This window comes from Columba livia, chromosome W (genome assembly GCF_036013475.1).
Source record: "Columba livia isolate bColLiv1 breed racing homer chromosome W, bColLiv1.pat.W.v2, whole genome shotgun sequence".
NCBI classification, from domain to species: Eukaryota; Metazoa; Chordata; class Aves; order Columbiformes; family Columbidae; genus Columba; species Columba livia.
This window is the reverse complement of record NC_088641.1, coordinates 2,029,428-2,051,472: the sequence shown is the minus strand read 5'-3', so window position 1 is coordinate 2,051,472 and position 22,045 is coordinate 2,029,428. Positions and strand designations below refer to the sequence as shown.

The window sequence follows — 22,045 nt, the reverse complement described above, 5'->3', positions numbered from 1 at the left end:
TACACAAAGATTTGTAGCAGCGTCAGGACTTTGGTTTTGCTGTAATCGAACTGATTTTGAACATATTCACATTATTCACGCTCAAAAAAAGGAGTAGATAGCAGAAAAAGAACAGCTAGATTATTTGAGCATCCCTGTCATCCTTCACCTTGTGTAATACCTGCTCTGTTTCCTGGAGATGCACTTATTTTTTAATATTCTGCCTAAATTCTATGACTTGCACTGCACTCTTGTATAAACTACTGCGCACTAATGAAATTTTAGCCGTTGTCTTTTCAATGGATCAGTTCTAACCACAGTAAGCTTACCTTCCCTCTCTAAATTCCTAAAGCTTGCATTAATAAAAGAAAGGGGGTAGAAGGGGGGTGGTCAGTAGGTCCGAGAGGTTCTCCTGCCCCTCTGTTCTGCCCTGGGGAGACCACACCTGGAATCTTGTGTCCAGCTGTGGCCCCTCAGTTCCAGCAGGACAGGGAACTGCTGGAGAGAGTCCAGCGCAGCCACCAAGATGCTGAAGGGAGTGGAGCATCTCCCGTGTGAGGAAAGGCTGAGGGAGCTGGGGCTCTGGAGCTGGACAAGAGGACACTGAGGGGGGACTCATTCATGTTTACAGATATCTAAAGGGGGAGTGTCAGGAGGATGGAGCCAGGCTCTTCTGGGTGACAACCAGTGACAGGACAAGGGGTAATGGGTTCAAACTGGAACACAGGAAGTTCTACTTAAATATGAGAAGAAAAAGTTGGGGAATGACCTATTAGAGAGCAGCGTAGGGGAAAGGGACCTGGGGGTGCTGGGGACAGCAGGGTGACCATGAGCCAGCACTGGGCCCTTGTGGCCAGGAAGCCAATGGTACCTGGGGTGGGTTAGAAGGGGGTGGTCAGTAGGTCCGAGAGGTTCTCCTGCCCCTCTGCTCTGCCCTGGGGAGACCACACCTGGAATCTTGTGTCCAGCTGTGGCCCCTCAGTTCCAGCAGGACAGGGAACTGCTGGAGAGAGTCCAGCGCAGCCACCAAGATGCTGGAGGGAGTGGAGCATCTCCCGTGTGAGGAAAGGCTGAGGGACTATTTAAACACTACTCTAGAAGAGGTCTATTTTGCTCTAAGAAGCCATAACACATAAAGAGCTTGTTAAAAAATGTTTAATTTTAGCAGAAGACGGCAGGCAACGTTATTAAAAGATCTCAACACATTTTGAAGGCGTTCTCTTTCACTTGTGTGACAAAAAGGAAGATGTTTTACATCATATTAGTTTAGATCACAAGGCAAATCGGTCAGTCTGATTATTGACTACACACAGTGTCCCTAAAAGTAAACTTGTTGTATGGAAAAGTAAACTTGTTGTATGGAAAAGTAAACTTGTTGTATGGAAAAGTAAACTTGTTGTATGGAATGTCATTGGTATTTTATTTCTAGTTGAAAAGCAAAGTTTGGGATTCTTAGTCTAAACAAAACATAGAAAAATAGAGTCGTTCTGGTTGGAAAAGACCCTGAAGATCATCAAATCCAACCATTAACCCAGCACTGCCAGGTCTACCTCTAAACCACGTTCCTAAGCACCATATCTAAAAACGTAACTTTTTATGAATAGTTTCTTGTGGGATATTTGTTTTACTTACCATATGAGCCTGGCGCTTTCTCTTCGTAAGTAAAATGAAGTTGCAGCTCCTCTTCTGACATTCGACTGATGAAGACTTTCAGCAAACAGCAAATGATGAAGAGCGCGTTGTGAGCTTGCCAAATAAAGAGGTGACTGGAAGAAGCACAAACAAATAGGAATTAGTAACGTTTGACCTGCAAACATGCACTGAAAACCACAAGAAGCAAAAAGGTTGAGGGGAATCCTGAGAGCAAAGGGGCATTAAAAAGAAACCTCTTCCTTTTTGAAGCTCCCAATGATGAGTGGCGGATATTTCTCTGTGACTGTGGGGGAACAATTACAGAGTATTTCCTGACAAAACTATGCAGCGCTACACACAGAATCACAGAATCACAGAATCGATTGGGTTGGAAAAGACCTCAGAGATCATCGAGTCCAACCCTTGGTCCAACTCTAGTCAGTTTACTAGATCATGGCACTAAGTGCCATGTCCAATCTCAGTTTAAAAACCTCTAGGGACGGCGAGTCCAGCACCTCCCTGGGCAGCCATTCCAATGCCTGACCACTCTCTCTGCAGAGAATTGCTGTCTAATCTCCAGCCTAAATTTAAGTTGAAGCCCCGCTGTCCTATTGCTGACTGCCTGGGAGAAGAGACCAAGCCCCACCTGGCTAGAACTGCCCTTCAGGTAGTTCTAGAGAGTGCTGAGCTCAGCTCTAAGCCTCCTCTTCTCCAGACTAAACAAGCCCAGCTCCCTCAGCCTCTCCCCATAGGGCTTGTGTTCCAGTCCCTTCCCCAGTCTTGTTGCTCTTCTCTGCACCCGCTCCAGCACTTCAATCTCTTTCCTGAGCTGAGGGGCCCAGAACTGAACACAACACTCCAGGTGTGGCCTCCCCAATGCAGAGCACAGGGGAAGGATCACTGCCCTTGTCCTGCTGACCACGCTGGTTTGGATCCACGACAGGATCCCATTGGCCTTCTTGGCCACCTGGGCACACTGGTGGCTCCTGTTGAGCTTCCTGTCCATGAGTCCCCCCAGGTCCCTTTCTGCCTGACTGCTCTCCAGCCACTCTGTGCCCAGCCTGGAGCGCTGCAGGGGTTGTTGTGGCCAAAGGGCAGCACCCGCCACTTGGCCTTGTTGAACTTCATCCCATTGGAATGGGCCCATTTCTCCAGTCTCTCCAGACCCCTCTGCAGAGCCCTCCTGCCTTCCAGCAGCTCCACACTCCCTCCCAACTTGGTGTCAGCAGCAAATTTGCTGATGATGGTCTCAATCCCCTCATCTAAATCATCAATGAAGATGTTGAACAGGACCGGACCCAACCCTGACCCCTGGGGACACCACTAGTGCCTGGCCGCCAGCTGGATGCAGCCCCATTCACCAGCACTCTCTGGGCCCGGCCCTCCAGCCAGTTCTTAACCCAGCAGAGAGTGCACTTGCCCAAGCCATGGGCTACCAGCTTTTGCAGGAGTATATGATGGGAGACACGCAACCTCTTGTTCTTTCCTACGGCCGTTGCACGATATAATTTCAAAGTAATGTCTTTACACAGAAGTTGGTGTTCAAATCCAGTCCAGTTTTAAATGGTTCATACAATTAGATTTAGCTAAAAAGATGAGGTGAATTTTAAACAGCTCTAAACCAGTAGTAACCAGGAGTTACACCATGCTAAACGTGTTTATGTAACACATAAGATGAACACAAACGTGTCTTTTTCCCCAGCAATATATTTAGCTATTAGACTTAACCTTCTGTGCTTGGAAAAGTCCTACATACTCATTCCATTTCAACCAATGATTTAAGAGAATTTGAAGTTTTGGTCCGTGTGTTAATTAAAAGTGAAAAACTCGAGAGTGAGCAGCAAAAAGAACATTTAAAAGTTTACTTACTTCTGACATTCTGCTGAGATTTTTAACTCTTTGGTTCTAGAAAGAAAGACTTTAATCAATGAGCCAAGGTTTCCTGTTCGAGGATTCTTCTCAACTAGATGAGGAAAAAGAAGATATGAGTACATAGTTGACACTATTTAGGTCAAATAGTATATAGAATGAAACAAAATTTCAACATCTTAAATATTTCTACCTAATCTGTTTTTCTGGACAGCTATTGCTCTTCTTTCAAGATTCTCCAGGACACGCTTTACTACTCCATAACAGTTCTCCTAAATTTCATATACGTCAAATGTGGAGCTCATGTTCCTTCCTTTCCAAGACTTCTCTACAGCACAATAGTCTCCTGGCAGAAAACTGGGTAGGTTTTCACAACCAGCTTTTCCCTTCTTGAAAGATCATTGATCAAATTTCTATTCTATCCCTTTGGCCCTCGGATAAATTCTTCCCCCTTATGGATCAGCTTAATTTGTCACAATTTCTCACCTAACGACTTGCAGACTGAGATGGTGGCTTCTTCCAACAGCTTCAAGTCAGCGCTAAGGGAGGGAGGAAAGGAAACAAAAATGATGACATGAGCAATTGGGTTCCTGTATTTAAGTGAAAAATCATCACAATATTTCTATGAAACACTTAATTTCACCACTTTGTTATCTGTTTTACATAGATGGGTTGAGGTGAGAAGGAACCTCTGGAGGTCATCTTGTCTCTGCTCAAGCAGGGCCACCCACAACCACATCCAGGTGGCTTTTCAATATCTCCAAGGACAAAGACTCCACAGCCAGAGAACAACTACTATATGAAATAACATCTTTTTAAGAAGCATAAATTAAAGAATCCTCAACTTGACATTCAACCTCAAGCTGAGCACCACTTTCCTTTAAGTAATGTTATTATATTAACACAATGATCACATCAGATACACCAATTTCTTCATTAATTGCCTGTTGGTATTACCCAGTGAAAACCATCAGCTAATAAGAACAATAAAGCACTAGAGCAAAACCTGCCAACAACCACTGAATGTAAACCAGCTGTAACAAACACCTAAAAAAGACATTTATATACTCTTATCACTACCATTAGAGACCAACCGATCCTCAAAAACAAAACAGAATACACCAAAAGTTTATTTTTCCTTAATAGACGGGGGAAAGACAAACAAGAATCAGATGCTGTGGACACATTAAGCAATATGAAGATGTCCCATATTAAGAACTAAAGGGCAACGTGTTACAATGTTTCACCACCCCCTTTGTAAAATATTCCTCCCGTATATCTAGTCTGAATCTCCCCCTTTTTAGTTCAAAACCATCACCCCTTGTCCTGTTGCTACAGGTCTTGGTGCTCAAGTTATTGGAGATTGTAGCATCTCTATATAGACTGAATTATTAATAATATTAATACCAGTAGTCATTCTGAAATTCCCCAAATTAAGTCAAAAAAAACCCCAAAACAAAACAAAACCCAACACACACGCAAAAATCACCCAAACAGCTCAACGCTTGCAGATATGACATAGTATGTCATACAGGCTGAACAACTTCAGAGCTCATGCAGTTTCATCCTTACAATGAACGGTATGAAAATCGCCATCCTCAGAATAAATAGGAAAGTAGCAATGTAATGAAACCCTAATAGTAACTCAGCCTATAAAAGTCAGTGGTCTGGCCTCCGTTTAAGCACTCGTCTCCTATAAAGATATTGCCAAACGTAATACTGCCATCATTAGACTGCCCAAGTCGCCATTGCTTCCTAAGCATTACATTTTCCGATGAGTAATCTGATTTATATAAAAACAGAGACGAAACGCCTCAACGCCGTCTTGGCAACTACCTGTAGCTCTGCCATGGAACTCCTAAAGAACAGTCCTCCTTTTACTGTTTTTAAATTTAAACTGTAATCCAGTTGACAGCACAGTTGTATCAAGCCGAGATTAACTCCGGTGATATTTGGGAAGCCCCTAAACCAGCTCCACTGCTGGAAACCCACGGTGATTTGAGCTCTTGGAAGCTGAGTTTAAGCAATGAGGATGAGAAGAGGAGGTAAAGATATCGGTAGAAACAGCAGCAAAAAGAATCATTCCAAAACTTTTTAATAGGAAACGTTTCAAGACAGAGACGCCAAAACTTAAATTTTAGGATGCCTGCAAATTTTCTTGTGTATCTGATTAATTTAGTGTGTAGCGACCTGATAGCAGAGCTAGGACAACTTCACATTATGGAGATAGGCTTTTTTCTATATCAAATATCAGCGTTTTCCTCCCTTATAAATCGCTTTGAAACATCAGTTTCGGAAAGAACAAACTTACACTTCCATATATACTTTAAAAATATTAAACCCAGTCTCAAAGTCTCATTCAGACAAGAACTGAATTTTGCCATCCTGAAGACAACAATATCTGTAACATTTCAGTTTAATAGAAACATCTAGAGAAGAGGAGATGCAGCAGGACACTACCACAACAAATAAGTCTGAAAATAGTGGGTTTATATTCAATATGAGTAATATTAGAGCTACATTCTCATGGATGGATTCATAGACAGAGTATAGTGGGGAGGTACAAAAAATAGCCCAATTTCCAGGCACTTGGAGCAAAGTTTAGCAGTGGATTTCTTAATGTAGACAGGAAAAAAGGGAGAGAAAGGGAAAAGTTGCCTATATTTTTGTGAAGACAAAAGATACATTATATTAACACTTAAGCAGAAAACGCCAGGGCCAAGATTCATAAAGGAAATGCTACAACCAGCTGCAGTGTTGCCTTTGCTCTCCGATCCCTGCAGAGATGACATTTGGTTAATGAATTAATAGAATAATGGCAACTTAACACTAAAACCTCCATTTTTCATTAATTACTGTCATATAATGATCACAGTGACCTGGGTGAGTTTGCATATGTTTTACCTGGTACTACCTGAACTAAATTATTTGGGTTTGGGCAAGTAGTATAATATCCCATTTACCACCTCTACAATTTTGTGAGGAGTGAGTAAAAGATACAACCTGGTGTTGGGATTCAAACGGGGTGTGAGCAGTGGGGGAAATGCTAAAGCTTCAATGCTAAACCACACAGCAAGAAGTTATTCTATTTGCCTTTTTCTATAGAGGATAGGCCCACAGACCTCAGCAAAACCGTACTTAATAGTGAAATTAATTCTAACACTTGAAAGAAAATGAATTCATCTTGGTTTATATCAAAGGCATCAAAACATGAGAGGTATTGCAGTGATTAGTGTCTTGCAATGTCTCACCAAGACAAGCAGTCAGAATATTTGGCGTGTAAATTGTCACTACAAACCCATCTCTAGATAGGAAATATCTGCATCCCATAGTAAGTGCTGGGAAGGAGAGAGAAGAAATCAGAATTAAGTTTAAACTTGCAAGCTCCAAAACTATCCCTTTGATATCAGATGTCAAAATTGCCCTTTTATATTGCACAAGGAAGAGTGAAAATGATGAGTTATGATACGTAAAGGTATTGATTATTGACCAGGTAGAACATAATACAGAAACAATATTTAGACAATATAAATTCTGGGTTTTCTCGCTGAAATTGCTCTTCTATCATTTAATAAAACAACTTACGTCAAGCTTATTTCTTCATCAGTAAGTTAGTTTTCTGTAAGAAAGCATCTTTTCAGTAAAGGTGTGGAAGAAATGGTAAATTAAGAAGCCTGTTGCTCCAAAAAAGAACACTGTAATTTTCATTGACTGTAGATTTTCATTTCTGGCTTCATACTGCCAAAAAGCTGGACTTTGCAGACAGCTATTCTGGCATATATGGTAGAAACCTATTAATTCCAATTACTTTATATTTACAAACAATCAGTCCTACAGACTTCAACAAAACCATAATTAATAAAAGATGGTAAAAGAAAGGAGTCATCTTTGAAAACCATGGTTTTACCCCTCTGCAGAGGGACCTGGATAGACTGGAAAAATGGGCCCATTCCAATGGGATGAAGTTCAACAAGGCCAAGTGGCGGGTGCTGCCCTTTGGCCACAACAACCCCTGCAGCGCTCCAGGCTGGGCACAGAGTGGCTGGAGAGCAGTCAGGCAGAAAGGGACCTGGGGGGACTCATGGACAGGAAGCTCAACAGGAGCCACCAGTGTGCCCAGGTGGCCAAGAAGGCCAATGGGATCCTGTCCTGGATCCAAACCAGCGTGGTCAGCAGGACAAGGGCAGTGATCCTTCCCCTGTGCTCTGCATTGGGGAGGCCACACCTGGAGTGTTGTGTTCAGTTCTGGGCCCCTCAGCTCAGGAAAGAGATTGAAGTGCTGGAGCGGGTGCAGAGAAGAGCAACAAGACTGGGGAAGGGACTGGAACACAAGCCCTATGGGGAGAGGCTGAGGGAGCTGGGCTTGTTTAGTCTGGAGAAGAGGAGGCTTAGAGCTGAGCTCAGCACTCTCTAGAACTACCTGAAGGGAAGTTCTAGCCAGGTGGGGATTGGTCTCTTCTCCCAGGCAGTCAGCAATAGGACAACGGGGCTTAAACTTAAATTTAGGCTGGAGATTAGAAAGCGATTCTTTGCAGAGAGAGTGGTCAGGCATTGGAATGGCTGCCCAGGGAGGTGCTGGACTCACCGGCCCTGGAGGTTTTTAAGCTGAGCTTGGCCATGGCACTTAGTGCCATGATCTAGTCAGTGGACTGGAGTTGGACCAAGGCTTGGACTGGATGATCTCTGAGGTCTTTTCCAACCCAGTCCATTCTGTGATTCTGTGTGTGACTCTGTGAAAATATCTCAACGTGGCAATAGAAAGTATTCTGTATATAAAATGACATTATAAACATTTTTATTATAATAAGGGTAGACACCGTGGTAGAAGACCCAAATGTAGTAGACAAAAAACCAGCAGCTTTCCAGATGGTTTTTTCCTCTAAGTAAAGGTTTTTTGCTTGCCATCGACTACAAAACAGAAGAATCAGCCCATTCAGTAAATTCACACTGTGGGAACCTTGACTTTAATGGACTAGGCAGAGGAAAGATGTCAAAAGAATCCAAAGCCGCGTATAATTTATTGTACGAATTTCAAAATTTACCATATTAAAGCAACATAAAAGTCGCTCGGTTTTATGTCTTTCCATTAAAGGCTCCTGCGCACTATTCTGGAAGCAGCCGCTCATTAAAAACTCCGGGGAAGGAACAAAGTGGAACAGTAAATATTAAGCACATGATTTTCAGTAAGTTCTGGTTTAGTTAAGTCCGGTTTAAGTTTTCCATCAGGAAAGAATTGTAACTAACGCCGCCGCTAAGAAGGAGGTTGCAATTTTGGGAGCGACGCATAAGCAGAGGCAGCCAAACACAAAAGTCTGCGTAAACCGAGAGCCGAGACGCCAAAATACATCTCAGGGCTCCTGTTCATGACAATAACTAAACAAGTCATCCAGAAAAGCTGTTATGTTATTTTGCCAATATCCAGACAGTATTCAGATTGATAAGGCAGCCACTTGAAATGTGGCAAGTGGCAGGTTGAATAGGTTTTATATGATTTTAACTCTGCTCCCGTGAGTCCATTCTGTGCAACAGATAAGGATATGTGAAGGAAAATTAAAAGTAATTAAAAAAATATATATAAAGAAAGGAATTTTACCTACTTGCCACCCATAATCTGCTTTACAGAAGAGGGGATTATAACACAATTTTTACAGCGCAAAGCATGAGGCAACCTAAACTAAACTGCTAGTAGCCTTTTATTTTACAGTCATTTATGTGTATATTACTCATCTCCTACTTCTAAATCATTTAAGTGGCTTTACTTGCCAAATACTCCAGACTTGCTGTGGCTGTAACTATTGCTCATGGTTACGGGCAGTGAATATGGATTTACCAACAGCTCATTTCTGATAATTGATGGTTGATTCATAATCAGCATTTACGAATGCACAAACCAGAATTACCCCCACTTCATATTCACTCTTAATACTTGCTTAACTAGGAAGAAAATCCACATGATGAGAGCAAGAACAGCTCAGAAAAGCAGAATATCACACTCCCAGCAGCCAGCATGGAAGAGTGTTCAAAAACCCACAAACTTATACCAACAGATTCAAATTTCCCTTAAATATATGTCTTCCTTGCAGCTATTGGTTTCTTCATGACAACAAGGTGTCACTCAAAGTGAACCCAATCCCACCATGTCCCAGGTGTCGCTGGTTTTTGTTGTCTTATTTATTGTTAGTTGGCTTTCCTATGACTATATATTCTCCTACTACCTTCTCTTTGCATGTTTTTCTCCTCTTTCCCTATAGCACTGTCATATATAGGACAGAAGTACATCTGAAGCAGCATGCAGAGAATATGACCCCCTTCCACCTGGGGATCGTATCAGTCCCATCTTTGCAAAAATTCAAGGAAGTAAATAAGTATTATTAGAGAAAAAAACTAAATTGCGTCTTGTTGACCAGGTGAAAACCGGCTCCTTTCCACAAGAGCCAAAAAAAGGCATCTTGCTCCTGTCTAAAGATCGACCTGCGCTCAAGCCTCATTAAAACAAAACAGAGTGAACCTGATACTTTGCGAGGTTTTCATCTCAGAGATGAGCATCGACCTCTATTGCTCTGTTCGGGCAGGCAAGGTTATCTGATTTACACAATGGCTGCGCACCCAACGACATCCAACATCATTTGTCAAATGCTTCTCTCTAACTTAATGGGAAATTGTTGTTTCCTTCCAATTATTAAGCTGCACAAAGATGCCTCTCAAAATATCTTTCTTCCAGTTGTCGGGCAAAGAGCACCATCTGGTGTTCAGCTAATTAAACTTTCAACTGGTGGATCAGTTTGGTTTCGTTTGGTTGGTTTTTTTAATTATGTTTCTTGTTTGTGTATTTTTTCGTTTGAAAAAAAGCTGCAAACTATGAAATACTCCTTTATTTTGGCAGTGGAGGAAGAAGCAGTAGAATAACTGAAAAAAATTGATGGGGGTTGACATGCAACTATTTCACCCCCCAAAAAAACCAAATCAACATGGTATTATATGACTTGATAGAATATTGTCCAACTTGGTAGTCCCATGTCTCCCACAGCATCCTCACAGCTCAGTTGAGGAGGTGTGGTCTAGACAATAGAGTAGTGAGGTGGGTTGCAAACTGGCTTAAGGAGAGAAGCCAGAGAGTGGTAGTCAATGGTGCGGGGTCTAGTTGGAGGCCTGGATCTAGTGCAGTGCCTCAGGGATCAGTGCTGGGGCCAATATTGTTCAATATATTCATTAACGATTTAGACGAGGGAATAGAGTGTACTATCAGCAAGTTTGCTGGTGACACCAAGCTGGGAGGAGTGGTGACACGCCAGAGGCTGTGCTGCCATCAGAGACCTGGACAGGCTGGAGAGTTGGGCGGGGAATAACCTGATGAAATTTAACAAGGGCAAGTGTAGAGTCCTGCACCTGGGCAGAACAACCCCAGGTTCCAGTATAGGTTGGGAAATTACATATTAGAGAGCAGTGGAGGGGAAAGGGACCTGGGGGTCCTGGTGGACAACAGGATGACCATGAGCCAGCATGTGGCCAGGAAGGCCAATGGCATCCTGGGGTGTATTAGAAGGGGGGTGGTCAGTAGATCAAGAGAGGTCCTCCTTCCCCTCTACTCTGCCCTGGTGAGACCACATCTGGAATATTGTGTCCAGTTGTGGCCCCTCAGTTCCAGAAGGACAGAGAACTGCTGGAGAGGGTCCAGCGTAGGGCAACAAAGATGATTAAAGGAGTGGAGCATCTCCCTTATGAAGAAAGGCTGAGGGAGCTGGGGCTCTTTAGTTTGGAGAAGAGGACACTGAGGTGTGACCTTATTAATGTTTATAAATATATGAAGGGTGAGTGCCACGAGGATGGAGCCAGGCCCTTCTCGGTGGCAAACAATGATAGGACAAGGGGTAATGGGATCAAGCTGGAACACAAGAGGTTCCACTGAAATTTGAGAAGAAACTTCTCCGTGAGGGTGGCAGAGCCTGGCCCAGGCTGCCCAGGGAGGTTGTGGAGTCTCCTTCTCTGGAGACATTCAAAACCCACCTGGACACCTTCCTGTGTAACCTCACCCAGGCGTTCCTGCTCCAGCAGGGGGATTGGACTAGATGATCTTTTGAGGTCCCTTCCAATCCCAAACATACTGTGATACTGTGAAATGGTATCCCATTCTTTATTCAATCAGTGATCTGTATTTAAGACTTGAGAGCTCAGAGGAGTCATAAATCTGCACTGGTTTTTCACCTTCTGAAAAAAAAATACCATTTCTTTTGACAGGAGCTCTGTTTTAACAAAATAAAATAAATTTAAAGATGGCAAATTGGCCACAACAGCCCTTAAACACATTTCCAATTTATTAAGGGTGAAAAGTGTTCCAAATTTTAGCAGTAAGGCATTGTGGCCTATTTAAACCTGTTACGCAAGGGGTTAGATGGTGTCTGTTACTACCCTTTGTGAAAAAGCCAGATCATTTGCAAGGAAATACCAATGATAGTAATAAAGGGGTCAAATGAGATGTTCACCTGGCAGAAGATTATCAGGTCACATTATAAACTGTAAAAAACAGTTTAAGTGATAATTAGAAGTATTAGGTACTGTATTAGAAGTATTAGGTACCAGACTGTTAAGACTGATAATCAATAGGTAGGCCAATGAATTTAGCAATGGACAAGGATTCATTTTCTGGGGATCCTCCCCAAAATATTAATTCTGTTAATATCTACACCACTTGCTGGAGTGAAGAGACACACGGAACTTGAATTTTAGATATTCAGAAAATATTTTTGTGGATACATGCCAAGCTTCTTTGTAAAACGTAAAAGACGGGTAGGGTAAAGCCATCCAAAGAAACTCAACAGGTAACCTACAATTAAATTATGGAAGATGTACTGTAAGTCAAGAGGAAATATTATCACAGGATCATAGTATCACAGTATGTTTGGGATTGGAAGGGACCTCAAAAGATCATCTAGTCCAATCCCCCTGCTGGAGCAGGAACGCCCAGGTGAGGTCGCATAGGAACATGTTAGTCTTGAGCAACTCCAGAAGCTTTCCCAAAGAAACAACAAAACAAGAAAAAAGGAACCCACAGGAATGGAAGAGGTGGTGGAAGAGCCTCCAAAATTAGAAACAACGGTCCATTTTACACACGCATTTATTCCTCTGCTACCTACAACAGCATTAACAAAACCACTCATTTGCTTGCTGACTTAGAAATACACAACCAAGGTTTAGTTTTTCAACAAGAACCCTCTTACCTGTTTGTTGGAGTGGTAAAGCTGAAAGAGAGCAGCTGATTCCAGAATGGGTCATTCTCAGAGATGGGCTCTGCTCCTGCTAATTTCTTTAAGTACTCATTATCTGGAAGCTCACTGATGCTGCTGCTATTTGCTCCCATCTTCTTAATTTGGCAAATTCTTTTCTAAATTTTCATTTCTTCAAGGAAAAAAAAAAAAGAGAGAAACATTTGAAGTCTTTTGTACAAATGAGGAATATACAGATCCTAAATTAGCAATCAGTAAAGCTTTAGTTCACTGTCATGAATAATTACTGAAATGTAGAAAACAGGCACATAGAAAGACATTTCTTTCTTTCAACAATGACCTCTTCATCCAAGGAAGTTAAAAGTTATTGTGCTATATACTTCAGTCACTGTCTCACCTGGACTTCATAAATCACACTCAACAAGAACACAGTATCACAGTTGTATCGATATCAAGGCTGCTACGAGTGGGGAAAACTACAAAGAAATCACAGAATCACAGAATCGACTGGGTTGGAAAAGACCTCAGAGATCATCGAGTCCAACCCTTGGTCCAACTCTAGTCCGTTTACTAGATCATGGCACTAAGGGCCATGGCCAATCTCAGTTTAAAAACCTCTAGGGATGGCGAGTCCACTACCTCCCTGGGCAGCCATTCCAATGCCTGACCACTCTCTCTGTAAAGAATTTCTTTCTAATATCCAGCCTAAATTTCCCCTGGCAGAGTTTAAGCCCATGCCCCCTTGTCCTATTGCTGACTGCCTGGGAGAAGAGACCAAGCCCCACCTGGCTATAACTTCCCTTCAGGTAGTTCTAGAGAGTGCTGAGCTCAGCTCTAAGCCTCCTCTTCTCCAGACTAAACAAGCCCAGCTCCCTCAGCCTCTCCTCATAGGTCTTATGTTCCAGTCCCTTCCCCAGTCTTGTTGCTCTTCTCTGCACCCGCTCCAGCACTTCAATCTCTTTCCTGAGCTGAGGGGCCCAGAACTGAACACAACACTCCAGGTGTGGCCTCCTCAATGCAGAGCACAGGGGAAGGATCACTGCCCTTGTCCTGCTGACCACGCTGGTTTGGATCCAGGACAGGATCCCATTGGCCTTCTTGGCCACCTGGGCACACTGGTGGCTCCTGTTGAGCTTCCTGTCCATGAGTCCCCCCAGGTCCCTTTCTGCCTGACTGCTCTCCAGCCACTCTGTGCCCAGCCTGGAGCGCTGCAGGGGTTGTTGTGGCCAAAGGGCAGCACCCGCCACTTGGCCTTGTTGAACTTCATCCCATTGGAATGGGCCCATTTTTCCAGTCTATCCAGATCCCTCTGCAGAGCCCTCCTGCCTTCCAGCAGCTCCACACTCCCTCCCAACTTGGTGTCAGCAGCAAATTTGCTGATGATGGTCTCAATCCCCTCATCTAAATCATCAATGAAGATGTTGAACAGGACCGGACCCAACCCTGACCCCTGGGGACACCACTAGTGCCTGGCCGCCAGCTGGATGCAGCCCCATTCACCAGCACTCTCTGGGCCCGGCCCTCCAGCCAGTTCTTAACCCAGCAGAGAGTGCACTTGCCCAAGCCATGGGCTACCAGCTTTTGCAGGAGTATATGATGGGAGACAGTGGCAAAGGCCTTGCTGAAGTCCAGATAGACCACGTCCACGGCTTTCCCCTCATCCACCAGCTGGGTCACCTGTTCATAAAAGGAGATCAGGTTGGTCAGACAGGACCTGCCCCTCCTAAACCCATGCTGGCTGGGGCTGATCCCTTGTCCATCCTGAAGGTGCTGTGTGATTCCATTCAGGATGATCTGCTCCACAACCCTGCCAGGCACCGAGGTCAGGCTGACAGGCCTGGAGTTGCCAGGGTAAGCTCTGCAGCCCTTTTTGTGGACTGGGGTAACAATTTAAGCAGGGACATCAAGTTGACAAGCTATTAAAAACCTTTTTTCCAAGTGGATATGTGTAGATAGAAAATTATTTCTATTGTCAAGAAAGGGAGTCCGTCATGGAGGAAATTGCTGCGTGTTATCAATGATCTGCACCTTGTAACCTCTTGTCTTCAAGGAGGGAAAAGCTAAAAAATATATACATCAAAAAACTGCTTTTTGAAGCAATGCTGCAGAAGCTGGTAGAGATATTGTCCAAAACCTTTTTTCATTACCGGCTGTGTTGTCCTTGACCTGTGCGAGAATGATGAGGTTTCAATTCTCCATGCTGCTCGTCAGCACTTCTCACCTTTATAAACAATTTAATTAAAGAAAAAAACACCATGATGCTATTAACTATTCACCAGGGATGCTCCTAAGCATCTTATATCTTTCCAGGACACCAGCTTCAATAATCTTCCATCTTTTGAGAAGAAAGAACTGTGACTAATAGCTTTGAAAGTTTATATTTATGCATAGAAGAAATAAGAAGAGGAACAGCTATACTAGAAGATGTAAGATACTACTTGGTAACAACTCTTCCCCTTGGTCTTCATTAAGATATAGGATCTGTTTCAATAATCACTCCAGTACCTATTAAGACTCATCAGTATTGCAGAAGCAGTTGCTTCCAGAAAATATCGTTCTAGTAGCAGTTAATATTAATAAAGAACAGTATAACAATGAGAAAAACTTACTAAATAGAAACAATGTTTGCAGCCATCACTAAGGCTATCTGAAGAATTTATATTTGAGATTTAGAGCGAATGCACAGCACCCAAATATTTCAGAAACAACAAAACGCCAGCATAGACTGAGAGCAGAACACGGGATATTTTCCACCCTCCACCATCGCTATTAGCTGCTCTACAAGACAGAATACAGTGAGATGAAACTTTACACTGATCAGTATATCAGATTTTACAACCGCACCGCTGTAGCTCTGCCACCGCGCACCCGTGGAATTCTGTATATACGAAGCAGCTCGGTTTCTACCACCCCTCTTTATATCTGACCAAAGGGAAGAGAGGGACAATCATAACCTCATTCATGTCTCATTTAGCATAAAGTTCTGAAGATACTGTCTACAGAATTAGCAGAAGTCATTTTAGTCATGGAGACATGAAGAAAAACTTAAAAGTGGCCTGTGAGTGAAAATGGAAGTTTATGCCAGGGAATTCTGTGGAGAAGCATTAAAGGATTATAAAATGTAATTAGTTTAAGAGGATTTCCAGAATTTCGGTTGAATGTTTATTCATGGAACAGAATGAATGCATCTTACTTGAATACAAATTCTGCTGCCTCAAAGAAAGACTTAGAGTACACTACCTTTGAAATAAAGTCAACAAATACTAAAGCTAGAGATTAAACAGAAGAATCAATCAAAAGAATCAAATTGTTAGACAAATACTTGTAAAGTACTTAGTAGGTACATGGACTTTGCAAGTTTTGCCTTCTAATCATTTGTGTGCCAACTTAACTTAGAGCATTCAAATAAACCTATTTTTTTCCCCTCTGTTATACCCCAGGTTTTTAATTTCCTCTCCTAAAACATTCTATTCCCTATACTTTGGGAAAAATCTCCCAAAGTTCTACTGATACTTAGTAGAGATGACCACGCTACTACTAAGAATTTATCTCCTCTTACACACCAGTCACTTATCACCAACCAGCAGGGGAGATTTCAGAATAGAATAAACGCATCCTTCACAACTAGAAATTAAAAACATTTCCTACTGGTTTTAAGTTAATGAGTTACGCAGGAAAGACTTTTTCAGCTTCTTTTACTTTTCACTGTACGGACTTGCAATTTTCCTCCACTTTTCTATCATGTATTTGGCCACCACTCCTTTCTCCAACTCCCTTTCCCCACACGTCTTATTTTAACACAGTGTTCAGGCACATAAACCATCAAAAAAGATCTATCTCTCTTTCTGAGAACCTGGTCAACCATAAATAGGTCTAATCTTTGCAACTTGGGGACAAATATATTTCATAGTTTTCTAGATATTGGTCAAATTATTTATTTCTCCTCTACCATTTTTCAAACTCTATGAAGTTCGATGGCGACTGTTTCCACTATATCTACAGTCCTTTAATATATTTTTGCAGCAGCACAGCACACTAACCACTCACCAGGTACCAAAATGTGCTTCCTTAAAGCTCAAGACCTTAAGACAGACGTACTTTTGTACAGCAATAAGAAATGCAACATCATCATTAAGTGGTCCAGGCAATACTTAAATACAAGAAAACCAAATCTTTAGGTAGCTCCCAAGATAACCGAATCAGACTTGTCCACTGCTTATTGTGCTGGATAAGTTAAAAAAATGCTAATTTGGAAGAGCACAGTCTGCTTACTTGGACAGTTGTTCTGCTTCCAAGTGAAAAAGGGATTTTTCAAGACCTTCTTGGTAAATAAGAATATTTCAAGCAGAAGAAATGGGACATGAGTGAGCCCAGACACTGGTTGTTGACCAAACCGCTCAGTAACTGATGCTATAAATCACCTTTGTCTTTGCCAGTTTATTCTAAAGACCACAGTTTGCTGAAAAGTGTTCTGAAAAGCAGGTGACAGGAAAATGAAACCCTAAATTCTATAAATGAGACTGAGATTTGCAGCTTCTGTATCTTCTTAGTACTATCTCAACACATATTTTTCTTCACTCTTTAGAATAACATATAATCACTATCTAACAAGTTACTGTTGTGGTGATCAAATCTATTAATGTGATCACTAAGGAGGCACGTTTACTAAGCTCAAAAGAGCTTATTACAGATGAACTACTCGTCACCTTCACAGCCTGAACTGGAATTACTGTCTCGTAGGGGGAAAGGAAAGAAAAGAGCCAAAAAACAACCACCTTGCTCAAACTGCTTTTCTCTAAAGTTAGACAAGATCCCAAAAAGCTTCACCAAAAAAATGCCAGTACTTCTTTCTGTTCCAACCTTTTGCCTCAGAATAAAAACAATAAGCATTTCTATTCTATTAATTGCCACACATGCAACAAAACAGGTCTCTTGTTCATTAGTATAAAATTCCAAAAGATCTCCCGAATTTTATCCTTTATTAATGCTGCCGGTTCCACTCCCACACTAAAACACGATACTTGTAGCCAAATGGCCCTGAAGGTTCAAAAACTCTAAAGAGCTTTTTTCTGACCTCCTACATCATTCCAGTGATGACATTTTATTAAACAATTACTAAACCAATCCTTATAATTTGACACTAGAAGGACAGCATCAGCTTTAGAAATACATCCTATCATAACGTGAAGGAAGAATGTGGGGGGCAATTTAAAAAGGAAAAACACCTCTATCATTACTTTTACATTCCTACGTCTCACGTTAAAGTCACAACTCAAGCACAGCAAGTGTTTTCTGGAATACATACAGAAATAATCTCTTTAATCTGATTAGTAAAACACCATTAGAAGGTCAAGCACGCCTTATATTACAGTCTAAAAGGCTCGCTGTTTCTCCACCTGTTAAATAGCTACTACAGGTATAAAATATGTGTTTCAAAAGTTTCAAGAAGTGATAATCCAAATGCTAATCGTGCTCTTCGCAGTGGGTGGGTATTTCTTGTTGAAAGCTCATTCCAGGACAGCTGGACTGGGACTACAAAATGAGAAGAACAAATTGAACTTTCAATGAGAGTATCAATGGAATATGGAGCTTAGAAAAATTGAAAAAGACTAATCAAGAATATATACAACCCATACCGAGATGGAACTTTACATCTTAAGAACATACTGCATATCAGTACCAGTATTACTGGTTTGACTGTATCTTCTTCCTGTGGCCAAAACCAAACTTCTATTAGCACAAATACAGCAATTGTTCTCAAAAGAATCATTTTTACGCAAACTACCTGATAATCTGGAATGGATTATAGTGTGGGAAACTTTGATATTAAAATGCTTTATGATTATTTAGGACATTTTCTTTTTTTATATTCAATATACCTACCTAAAAAAATCAATTTGTAGTAGCTGACTCAGTTACTGCCATAATTAAAATGGGCAGCTGGGTTGGATACGACACAAGTCACGCTAAACCTGCTATGATTTAATAATCTAAGCAGCTACTAGTGTGGTATATCTATCTCTTTATGGAAGGGATGTTAAGATTACTGTTATACCTATTTAAGATTTTCTCCCTGTTTCACTCTCAGGCATAAATACAACTTGTGTAATGGCCAAAGAGATGTTTCAGAAAGAAAAATTCAACTATAATACCTTATAAGCTTCAGCAAGATGCTTAGATATTCATTAAAAAGCCTACTTTTTAAAAATATTGGTCTATATTACTGTATTTCAAAGGTTATACAATTATTTTGGCATCTGTACTCTGCCCACAATTGGGCATTATGTATATTTTTACAACAGAGCTATTTGTCTCCGTTTTATATGCTTTGTACATACATCTAATTTTATATTATGCTACAGATCATGATTTATATCACTTATCTCCAGGGCCTACTGCAAATGAAATTACACTTGCCAAAGCACGTGACTGCTTTAAGGTGCAATAGGCTTTCCACTCTAGAGAATACACTTGGAATAAATACCTTTATCACGTTTAACCATCCACTTCGACCACAGTTCATCAACCACCAAACAGGATTTCCTACTTTTAACACCTTCTGTCAGTCACCAACGTGTTAAAAACACCCTGGAATCTTCTTCTGGAAGCACCAGAGCCAGCTCAGTTCAATATTAATTTGCTACACACACTTTTTTACTGAATTTATCACCAAAATACTAAGCAAGACTAGAAGAGAAGGAGCTGGTGGTTCCTTCCACCAGGTGAGAGTGTTGAGCAGCATCTAGCATCCCCAGGACCATCCATGGGCTCCTCCTGACACAGCGGTGATGTGAAAATAGAAAACAGCCTAGGGATAGAGTAGAACAACACCTGCTTAAGCTCCTGGCAATCTAAGGAGCAACAACCATCTTTACTTCACCCCAACTGGAGCAATTTTGACTCGGGAATCCACAAAACGGGGGATTACACAACCCAGTTGCCTGCATTAGGAAATTGGACCAAACCACCCAGGAGATTCTTTACACTCCCCTGCACTCAAAAAGCGCTCAGTGCAGGAAACATGAACAATCTACTTACTTCTACTAATACCTGAATGATTATAATCGCAGCCCAGCACATTATCCCTCAGTACACGCGGCAAAAGAAAACAGATTATGGCTTCACAAATTCACTACACTTAGCACAAAAGCTTAAAATAAAATATATATATACACACGCACACAATACATATATAAATATATATACAATATGTGGCATGAAGGCATCCAAAACAAAACCTGATGGCAACCAAGACACAAATTCCTTTTTAAAACAAAATATTTTCCCACTCTTACTAAGCATGAACCTTCAGAATATGAAAACAAACCGGCAATAGTGACCGGGAAGCAGAGTAAAACCCGTTATATTGCAAATGCAGTAATTGGGCACTATAAAAACCTTGTGGTTCACAAAGACAGAGAGGAAAATACGCTATTTTATAGTCTTTTCACTAATAGGGGTATGAACCTCGCTCGCTGTGGTTTTGCCCGTGTATAAAGGGACAACTCGGTGACGGTCCTGGGAGTCCCTGGCAGGGAGGACCCGGAAGGTTCCAGCGGGACCAGGCTGAGGAGATCGGCAACTCCACGGTGCTCTATCGCGATATGGGGCCGAGCAACAACGGCCGTCGGGGCAAGGGGACAACGGGGACGTTTAGGCAGCTCCCTCTGCAGCCCCCGGAGCGGCCAGAAGCCGCTGGGGTCCACCCGCCGCCCGCGTCCCTCAGCCCCCGCCACGGGGCGGGCCCGGAGGAACCGCCGCTTACCCCGTCCGCTCGCACTACAACCGCTGTACGGGCAGGTGGGAGGCCGGTAGCGAGGTCCCAGCACCCCCGCAGGCCCGGCCCGCTGCCCAGGGGGCTCCCCCGGAGCCGCGGGGCCGCCCGGCCCGTCCGCTCCGCTCCGCTCTCCTCAGGCGGCTCCTCCGCACCCGCCAACGGCCCCGCTCGCGCAGGCGCGCGCACCCACCGCCTCCCAGCCTTCCACGTCGCCAGAGCCTCCCGGCGCGCGTGCGCACAGGGCGGCAGCGGATTGGTCGGGGAGATGCTGCGCCGCGGGGCACGCTGGGAAGTGTAGTCCGGCGCGGGGAGGCCCGGTCAGCGCTGCGGGAACAAGCGGCTGGTAGCGGCGGGGCTGGACCTGCGGGGAGCCCGGCACACGGGCGCGGGCTGCCCTTCGGAACGCGCCTTTTCTGTCAGTGACACCTGAGGTGATTGAAGGTGCCCGAGGGAGGATTGACCAGCCACAATCCTGCCCGCACACAGCTTTACATCATTCTGGAATCTTGTGTCCGGTTGTGGCCCCTCAGTTCCAGCAGGACAGGGAACTGCTGGAGAGAATCCAGCGCAGCCACCAAGATGCTGAAGGGAGTGGAGCATCTCCCGTGTGAGGAAAGGCTGAGGGAGCTGGGGCTCTGGAGCTGGACAAGAGGACACTGAGGGGTGACTCGTTCATGGGGATCCATATGGAAAGGGGGAGTGTCAGGAGGATGGAGCCAGGCTCTTCTCGGTGACAACCAGTGACAGGACAAGGGACAATGGGTACAAACTGGAACACAGGAGGTTCCACTTAAATTTGAGAAGCAACTTGTTCCTGGTGAGGGTGGCAGAGCCTGGCCCAGGCTGCCCAGGGGGTTGTGGAGTCTCCTTCTGTGCAGACATTCCAACCCGCCTGGACACCTTCCTGTGTAACCTCATCTGGGTGTTCCTGCTCCATGGGGGGATTGCACTGCATGAGCTTGCCAGGGCCCTTCAACCCCTGACATTCTGGGATTGCTTATACCTCTGGTAACCCTCACTTCTGAGGTGTTTTTAATGCTATCAGCAGCTGGTTGTGTAACTACCCTTTAGTTCCTTCAAAAACAAAACTCTTGACAATATAATCCTGTGGCGGGCGCACTCCACCCCCCCAGCCAAACCAGAGCAGTTTGGTTCAGGCTGCAGAGGAGGGAAAGGCCTGAACCACACCCAGGCCACAACCTTCTTTTGGGAAACCCAGAGGGAAGCAGAATGGCAACTGAACCCCAATAACTTGTGGGCGCAGGGAGTCTCGTGCAGACTTTTCCTACCGTGTGCAATTTGACTACAAGTCAACCACTTTATTCCATATATCCGACAGCATGGATGAGCCACTTTGGGCTCTACCTGCTAAGTGAGCTGTGTGGCAATGGTTTTACTGCTCATAGGTTAGTGGATGAGCCTGATTTAATTTTAATATGAATTATTTAGCTTAAGTAGATGCATACTAGATATAATGGATTATTTAGAGGCATAAGGCTGTGTGATTTTTAATATACTCTTTGTATAGCCCTTCTATTCTACTCCAGTAAAAATCCTTTATGAGGAT

At 43.2% G+C, this 22,045-nt stretch overlaps 1 protein-coding gene across 15 annotated transcripts in view; it reads right to left on the bottom strand.

Annotated features, from left to right (window-relative positions):
- The window catches only part of LOC135577036 (dymeclin-like), a 151,462-nt gene extending 130,776 nt beyond the window's left edge, over nt 1-20,686 (bottom strand). For 7 of the 15 annotated variants that reach the window (XM_065044660.1, XM_065044656.1, XM_065044659.1 and 4 more), the window contains exons 1-5: nt 20,467-20,681; nt 12,696-12,873; nt 3,967-4,019; nt 3,481-3,574; nt 1,612-1,745 (exon numbers count right to left, since the gene is read on the bottom strand). In XM_065044660.1, coding sequence (XP_064900732.1) covers nt 1,612-1,745; nt 3,481-3,574; nt 3,967-4,019; nt 12,696-12,835 — 421 coding nt within the window. In that variant the 5' untranslated portion in view covers nt 12,836-12,873; nt 20,467-20,681. Of the gene's footprint in view, nt 1-1,611; nt 1,746-3,480; nt 3,575-3,966; nt 4,020-12,695; nt 12,874-20,466 lie in introns of those variants that run through there. The other 8 variants (XM_065044650.1, XM_065044653.1, XM_065044651.1 and 5 more) reach the window with 5 other exon arrangements.
- Between the last annotated feature and the right edge of the window lie 1,359 nt (nt 20,687-22,045).